Source organism: Rhinopithecus bieti, unplaced genomic scaffold (assembly GCF_001698545.2).
Source record: "Rhinopithecus bieti isolate Rb0 unplaced genomic scaffold, ASM169854v2 scaffold_33330, whole genome shotgun sequence".
NCBI classification, from domain to species: domain Eukaryota; kingdom Metazoa; phylum Chordata; class Mammalia; order Primates; family Cercopithecidae; genus Rhinopithecus; species Rhinopithecus bieti.
Genome location: NW_016814059.1, coordinates 485,253 through 493,824, shown reverse-complemented (window position 1 = coordinate 493,824; position 8,572 = coordinate 485,253). Strand labels below are relative to the sequence as shown.

The 8,572-nt window shown below is 59.8% G+C and overlaps 1 protein-coding gene across 1 annotated transcript in view; it reads right to left on the bottom strand.

Annotated features, from left to right (window-relative positions):
- SLC12A7 (solute carrier family 12 member 7) overlaps positions 1–7,410 on the bottom strand; it is a 57,081-nt gene extending 49,671 nt beyond the window's left edge. Inside the window, 1 exon segment of the mRNA XM_017849557.1 lies at positions 6,901–7,410. Within this exon segment, the coding sequence (XP_017705046.1) occupies positions 6,901–7,015 (115 nt within the window). The 5' untranslated portion in view covers positions 7,016–7,410.
- Positions 7,411–8,572: the final 1,162 nt, after the last annotated feature.

Below are 8,572 nucleotides of genomic sequence, written 5' to 3'. Positions count from 1 at the left end.
GCCCCTCTAACCCTCTGCACACCCAGCTGCCCCTCTAATCCTCTGCACGCCCAGCCCCCACCTCTAACCCTCTGCACACCCAGCCCCACCTCTAACCCTCTGCACGCCCAGCCCCACCTCTAACCCTCTGCATGCCCAGACGCCCCTCTAACCTTCTGTGTGCCCAGCTGTCCCTCTAACCCTCTGCACACCCAGGCCTCCTCTAACCCTCTGCACACCTAGCCGCCCCCTCTAACCCTCTGCATGCCCAGCACCCCCGTCTAACCCTCTGCACACCCTGCGTCCCTTGCGCTCCCCTGGACTGGACTTGGACATCGGCAGGCCTGGCTGTTACGAAAGGCAGCGAGTTTTCCTCTGGCTGAGCCCCACCTGTGTTTTGGGGATAGAGCCACTCGCCTGGGATGGCACCTCCTCCCTCGTCATTCTGCACGTTCATGATGACCAGAAGGCTCCTCAGAGGACAAACGGACACACAGGAAAGACTGGGCCTGCGGTGCAGGAAGGTGAGATGGGCAGGGTTCTTGCCAGGCGGCCCACAGTGTCTCACCCTCAGGGCAGGCCTCGGCAGTGCCCCTGCCCAGGCGCCATGCACAGGTGGCCTCTGCCAGGCTGGGTGAAGCGGGGGTAAGGGATGGCCCAACAACCCAGATCAAGTGTCCCCAGCCAAATCCCACCCCGTGAGCCAAAAAGCAGCACCCAGACACCGCGTGCCCTCAGGCAGGAGCGGGGCACAGACATCAACCCAGCCCAGACCCAGTCCATCTCCTCTGGGGGACGGCAGGCATCTCGGCAGGTCAGAGGATGGATCCCGGTTCCAGTCAGGACACAGAATGAGCCACGGTACCGACCCCCACCTAACTCGCCTCCTCAGAAGACAAACCCATTTCTGATTTGTCTCCACATTTAAGGACTGAAATGCTCAACTCACCTCACAGAAACCCCTGTAAAGGCCTGCTCCTTTCACATTTTACATCACAGCAGTGGCCTGCCCAGGACAGCTTAGAAAGGCTGACTCGGGAATCTCAATTCGTGCCAAGCTCATGGTCTCCCCAAAACCAAGTGCAGCAAAACTCAGGACACCTTAAAACCATGCGACCAGGCCGGGCGCAGTGGCTCACGCCTGTAATCCCAGCACTTTGGGAGGCCGAGGCGGGGGGATCACGAGGTCAGGAGATCGAGACCATCCTGGCCAACATGGTGAAACCCTGTCTCCACTAAAAAATACAAAAAATTAGCCGGGCATGGTGGTGGGTGCCTGTAGTACCAGCTACTCGGGAGGCTGAGGCAGGAGAATAGTGTGAACCCAGGAGGCGGAGCTTGCAGTGAGCCGAGATTGTGCCACTGCACTCCCGCCTGGGCAACAGAGCGAGTTTCTGTCTCAAAAAAAATAAAATAAAATAAAATAAAATAAAATAAAATAAAATAAACCATGTGACCAAACAGCCGGGAGCGATGGGAACGGCCCCTTCACAAACACCACGGTCCCTTCCGCAGGCGTGTGGGGCAGGAGTGTGGAGCGGGAAGTCCAGGGTACCCCAGGCCTGGGCCGCTCCACGTCGCACCCTGGCGGTGTGTGATGGTTCCTGTTATCACTGAGAAACGTGATCAATAAGGCTTTTAAAGAAGGCTCCTTCAGCCAGTAGCATCCAGGGTGAGAAGTAGCAGCCATGGCATTTCAACCCTCTCCTCCCACCCGGCCGGGCTGGGCTCCCACACGCCTCGGAAGAGAACAGCAAGGCGAGGCGGCCGCTCAGGAATTTCCCCTTGAAGGAGACTCGGGCGGATGTCTGCAAATAGCTCATGAAACCCGTGAATCAGCCACGAATGTCCCTCACCCTCGGGCGGCATCAGGACGGCAGGGGCTGGTACCGTCCGCACTGCCTGTCGAGGCCTGTACGGTGCGTCATTCTGCAGACACGCTGTCAGGATTAAAAATCCACAGGACCCGGCCAGAGTCACCGGGAAAGAAGCCCCTGTAAAGGCCGCCTGGACCGGGGCCTCCTGCAGCCGCTTGCTGTCATCTATCTTTCCACAGCCTTTCAAAGGCTGGATGGTCTCACAGCAGCCCCCGAATCCACAGCACGGCAGGCCCCAAAGGCAAGCCCATCTGCAGATCCAACAGTGGGAACCGAAACCAGACCCCAAACCCCGCATGAGGGTCCAGAAGCCTGGCTGGGGTGGGAGAGGAAGGTGAGCTGCACTCATGGGTCACGGAGGAGGAGACGGCGCCGTGGGGAGACTGCGCCCAGTCCTGCTGGCGCGTGTGCCCAGACGCTGCGTAGAGGGAGGGCGCCTGCCCTCTGGGGTCTTCCTCCCGGAAACGCCCAGCCACGGGCTGACCACGAGAGAAAACACCAGACACCTCCCAACTGAGGGGCGTCCTCCGAAATGGACCAGGACTCCCCAAAACTGCCACAGTCATCAAAAAAAGAAAGTCCAAGACACCGTCACAGCCAAGAGGAGCCCAAGGCAGTGCGGGAACTTCGGTGTCTGTCACCTTGGATCCTGGACGTGTCCTGGAACAGAAAAGGACACCGGGAAACAGGAGGTGAAACACGAGCCTGGAGGGGTGCGGTTCTACGCGGTGAGCACCCACCAGGAGCCCTCAACGAGCTGAGCCGCCCACCGCCCGTGGCCTCTCCCCCACAGCTGTGTGCGCTGCCCTCCTGCTCCGTCCATCCCAACATCTTCCCAGCTCTGGGAACAGCCCATTTCAGTGCTTTCTCCCCAGAGGTCCCTCCTCGCTCACCTGCCCTGAGCAGCCCTAGGCAGCTGGCACTGGTTGGACCGCCCTGCCTACCTGTGTGCTGGGATAGGCTTTGATCAGTGCCACCGGCGCCCGTCCCGCCAGGTTTAAAGCAGTTCCAGCAGCAGCAGCTCTGCTCACAGCTCGTCTGGTGTCTTCATGAACCCCATGCACCAGGCTGACCTATCCCCAGGGGCCAGGGTCTCAACAGGACCTGCCCCAAGCAGACAGGCCCTGAACTGACGGCGTCTGGCCAGCAGGCCCGGCCTGGGTCCAGGCCCCAGAACCACAGCCTCTGGTGGGCCCGAGACCTTGGAGGAGCCCTCCCAATAGCCAGCAAATGCCGACAGTCGGTGGTGGAGAACCAGACACACCAGCCTGACCCATGCCGCTCTCCTCCTCAGCCATAAAGGCAGCGAGGTCGAGCCCTGGCCTGGAGAACTGGCCACAGGTCAGTTTTTTCTCGTCTTGTTTTTTCTACCTCTTAATTTTATTACGAAAACGACCCCAGGTAAGCAAGTGGGCAGACATCCTGTGCGCCCCACGGGTGCCAGCTATCCACACACAGATCCACCCCACGGACGCATGTCACAGCACACAGTGGCCACCACCGCCCCTGCCTGGTCTCCAGCCCCCGACACTGAGCAGCCTTGTGGCCCTCTGGAGCCGCTTTGCTGAGTTTTCTCCGGCTGCGGCCACCTGGGCAAGAAAATATCTATCTGCTAAGCATTAACAAAGGCCTGTCGCTGCTCACCGGACCTACCAAAAGCCTCCCACCAGTTCCCCAGCTCCCTCCCTGCCAAGCCTCGAGCCACAGAGGCAAGTTCTGGTCTGTTTTTCACTCTAGATTAGTTTCCCGACACCTTATCAACACAGTGAATGCAGACTCTGTGTTCAGTAAGCAGATCCTGATGGGCTGGGCCCTTGGGGAGCAGCCTCCTGGTCTTGTCCAACCAGGCTGTGTCCCCACCCCAAGAGCAAAGGAGGTGGCTGCAGATGGAAGAGTGAAGACCAGACACACAAGTGTCCCGGCCAGACAGAGGGCAGCCCCTCCAGCCAGAGAGGCAGCGACAGTCTGCGTGTCAGACCCCTGACCCATCCCGATCCAGGCCTGGGAAGTGCCTTCATGGGTAGTTTCTGCAGGGAGAAGCTGACCTAATCCCCTCTGAGATCGCGATGCCTCCATCAGCCTCCCCATCTCCAGGCACAACCTCCTCCCTTTCTCAGTGGCTCATCCCTCCCCCTCTTCCTCCTGTGTTTTGGGATTTTACAGCCATTCTCCGAAAAGGGCTCCAGGAACGTCCTCTTAGAGCTGGAAGCAGCTGACAGGCAGGAGGGGCTGGGAAGCTGGAGTCAGGTCCGGCAGCCTCCGCCCCTTCCTGCCCTCCAGCATGGGTGGTCTGTCCAGCTCCCCAGCCCTGCAGAGCAGTGGCAGGCGGCACAGGACCTGTGCACACAGAGAGGCGCCAGGCCTGGGGCAGGGGACAAGCAGGTCCAGGCTCCCTGCACTCCAGGAGGTGCTCAGGCCTGGCTCTGTGTGTCCCCTGGGTCCAGGGACACCTGCAGCAGAATGAGTCCCACGTGGTGACCCGGTGGCATCAGCCCACGTGGCCTCTGGGAACAGCCCGCAACTGAATGGACCCAGGAATACGCCCCACCCACACCACTGTCTGGAGGCCGGGCTCCCTGTGAAGACGCAGACCCAGGAGCACTCCCCCCCCCCCCCGCCTGGAGGCCGGGCTCCTGGTGATGGCGCCAGGCACCGAAGTACAGTGTGTTTGGGTTCCAGGACCCGAACGCCAGCTGATGACCCCGACCCTTGCCCTCCCTCTGCCCCTCACAGTTTGTGCTGCGTGGGCCCTAAAATCCAGAACCTGAGGCCCTCAGGGACACAGGATGAGAACCGCCCAGTGTTCAGGTTGGGACCCAGGGGTTTCAGGTAAGTGCTGAAGCTTCCAGCACAAGTTTCTGGCTAAAGCAGTGCTGCCTTCTGAAGCAAAAACAGGTCCTTCATCACCCATTCCTGAAGGGCCCTCCTCCCAGCGGTCTGTGCAGACACCACTGCCAGCGTCCTGTAAACCAGGAGAGCCCGGGAGATCCCAGCTCACTGTAAGAGGCACTGGGAGCAAGGAAGCCTGGCTGGAAGGTCCTGGCAAGCTACGGCCAGACACACATGAACACACACCACACAAAACACACACACGCACACAGACGTGCATGGGTACGCATGCACAGACAGGCACTCCCACGTGCACACGCAAACATGCTCACACGTAAGACACTCTCCATACCCCTACTCACACGCACACACGGTACCCCACTCATCCATACACACAACACTCACCTCGCAAACCTGCACATGCACCTGTACTCACGTGTGCATACCCATACCACAGTCACAGTCACACACAAACACCCGCACATACACGTGTACACATACACGTATCTGTAGCACACACATCTGCAGAAAGTCCCAGGGGCTACAGCCCCCAGACTGCACGACCCATGGGGCGGGGTGCCCAGGACACAGGCACGCACTGGGACCACAGTCCTTCCATCTAAAGGACACGCCTGCTTGTGGGAAGGCGGCCTTGGGTGAACTCACTTCCCGAACCCTCTGTCAGGTGGCTGTTTGTTGGTCCTGGTCCAGCCTCCTCCCTTAGCAGCCCGAGTGACGTCTGAGCCATGGAGGGGCCATGGGGTCCCCTAGTGCCAGAGGCTCGGGGCCCAGGCAGCCTGCAGGGGCAGAGACGAAGGAAGGCGGGAGACGCAGGGCCCCAGCGCACCTGCCGGGCCCTCCCAGGGCAGCTCCTGTTACAGGCTCCATCTGAGCTGCGGTCGGGACCCTTGGTGGTGTGGAGGGGACCCAGGAGGGGCCTGGCCTGGCGCGCTTCCCTCCTCTGATTTCCACTCCACTCAATCCCTCCCCAGTGACTGCCCAGGGCGTCTCTGAGCCTCCCTGAAAGCCCAGGCCCGACCCGCTGGCGCCAGAGGTCTGCAGACAGAGCCAAGGAGACTAGAGGTCATGGCCACTGCCACCCTCGTGACAGGCTGGCTCCTGGCAAGGGAAACTGAGGCACGGAGCAAATGTTCAAGGATCACTTTAACATCCTTGTGAATGCACGTGTACAAGGTGGAGATCCCCTGTGCACTGGGTCTAAATGGACAGGAATGCTGGGAGGGCCAGTGGGGCTACCCCACCATGAGGACAGCTCCAGGCCATGGCAGACACACCAGCCAGGCACGCCAACCAAGCACACGGGCGTGCTGCGTGTGGTTGTCCATGGCCAGCCTTGAGCTCAGGCCCCAGCCCCCTAACTTCCCAGAGCCACTGGAACCAGCACAGTGGATGGCAATCTGACTCCAGGGGTCAACACAGGCCTGGGCAGGGCCCACTCTCATCCCAGACCCCAGGACCACTCCCCACAGAGCCGAGCTCCCTCCCCAGCCAAGCCCCGAGCCACAGAGGCAAGTTCTGGCCTGTTTTTCACTCTAGATTAGTTTTCCGACACCTTATCAAAACAGTGAATGCAGACTCTGTGGTCAGTAAGCAGATCCTGATGGGCTGGGCCCTTGGGGAGCAGCTTCCTGGGCTTGTCCAACCAGGCTGTGTCCCCACCCCAAGAGGGAAGGAGGTGGCTGCAGATGGAAGGGCGAAGACCAGACACACAAGTGTCCTGGCCAGAGGAAGGGCAGCCCTTCCAGCCAGAGAGGCAGCAGGAGTCTGCGTGTCAGACCCCTGACCCATCCCAATCTAGGCCTGGGAAGTGCCTTCATGGGTAGTTTCTGCAGGGAGAAGCTGGCCTAACCCCCTCTGAGATCGCGATGCCTCCACCAGCCTCCCTATCTCCAGGCACAACCTCCTCCTTTTCTCAGCGGCCCACCGGGGGGTGCGTGTGGGGTGCTGCCCGAGAAAACCCCAGAACGCAGGAAACAAACCACCCTTGATTCACACGTGATTCAGAAACAGCACTCTCCTCCCCACAACTGTGTCCTCAAAAAGAAACTGCCCAAGGAGAGAGCGGAAACAGGCACGGGCTGGCAGGACGGGGGCCCGCGTCACAGCCCAGGGCCGAAAGCACCTCAGACCCTGAGACCTCTGCAACAGCAGCACACACCCCTCCCCGCAGGGATGAGGTCCTGCAGTCACCCACCTGCCAAAGGGGACCCTGCTGTAAGCCTGTTCCCCGGCACTCCCGGCCAGAGGCTCCAGGACCCTTGGGGAGTCAGCGGCCACGAACAAGGGAAGAGGCAGGGCCTGGACAGCATGGCCAGCCAGGCAGCTCATCGTTCAGGCTGCTGCATCAAAGCCAGAGGTTTATCTGCACAGAACAGGCCTCTGCCCCCAAAAGGGAGTTTCCCTCTTCTTCACAAAGGAAAGGTATTAACCCTTTGTGCTCTGCCCTTGTCCCTGGACAGCACTTCCCCGGCCTCTGAGAAGGAAGACCAAAGAAGACCAGCCCCCGTGTCAGTTACCAGGAGGGCCCCCAGTCATCTGTTCACCAGGCCCCAGACGCCCCCAGCCCAGCCCAGTGCCCTGAAGACCAGCTGGTCCACTCCTGAACGCCGTCCACACCCAGCTCCGCCAGGCTCCACAGGGTTCCCAGGCCCCACAGGGAGCAGTCTGCTGCTCAAGGCCCCGGCGGGTCTCACACTCCCCAGCACCCAGGGACTCCTGCCCCACCCACCACGCGGCCGTCACAAAATGACTCTGGGAGCCACCCCCAGAAACACTCAGCTGAGGGAGCTGGTTGAAATCAAAAGCACCCAGACAGGAACTGTGGTTAATACTTAACACCAAACATCAAACTTTGCCCTCCAGACCTCGGTCTAAGGCACAGCTTAGAAAATTCATATTCCGGCCAGATACGGTGGCTCACTCCTGTAGTCCCAGCGCTCTGGGAGGCCGAAGTGAGCAAACTACTAGAGGCCAGGAGTTCAAGACCAGCTTGGCCAATATGGCAAAACCCCATCTCCACTGAAAATATAAAACTCAGCCAGGTGTGCTAGGGCACGCCTGTGGTCCCAGCTACTCGGAAGGCTGAGGCACGAGAACTGCTTGAACCTGGGAGGCGGAGATTGCAATGAGCTGAGTTTGTGCCACAGCACTCCAGCCTGGGTGACAGAGCAAGACTCTGTCTCAAAAAAGGAAAAAAAAAAAGAAAATTCATATTCCAACAGGGATGTAACAGGAGAGCCCTCCGGGCAGCCGGCCGGCCCCACAAAGGCAATCGATCACTGGTGTGTCAGCTCCACTCGTGCCCTTCATGGCTGGGATGTCCCCCTGAGCTGACCTCCACTCCCAGTGCTGTGCCCAGCGGTGCCACGTCAGGGTCTGTCTGCAGTGCCCGAGGACGGCAGCCCTGGGACGGCTCGCTGGTCCAAGGTATGGAAGGAAAACAGGATCTCAGGCCAAACCCACTAAGCCACAGGCAAGAGTCACGCTGGGAAACGGGTCACGTAACCTGCCTTCCATTTTCTTCCTGCGTAGGAAGCTACATGCCTACCTCACATTTTTGGGCCCATGGGATCCTTATGCTAAAGCAGTTGCAACAAAACTCACCCTGACCGTGGAAACGACAGCTCATCCTCACGGCGCGGGACCAAGGACAGAACCAGGAGTCGTTGCTCTGCTCGCCAGCGGCAAACACACACCTGAGCCCTTCGCCCACCCTGTAGTGATTGTGTCGTAGGTAAATGTGCAGATTCACTGAGTGTGAGGCGTGAGGGGTTCTTCCTCTACCCCCACGTGTGACACACAGGTCCAGTGAACGCTGATCAAACGCTGCCTGCCTCTTATCTGCCCTCCCTCTTCTTTCTCTTTCT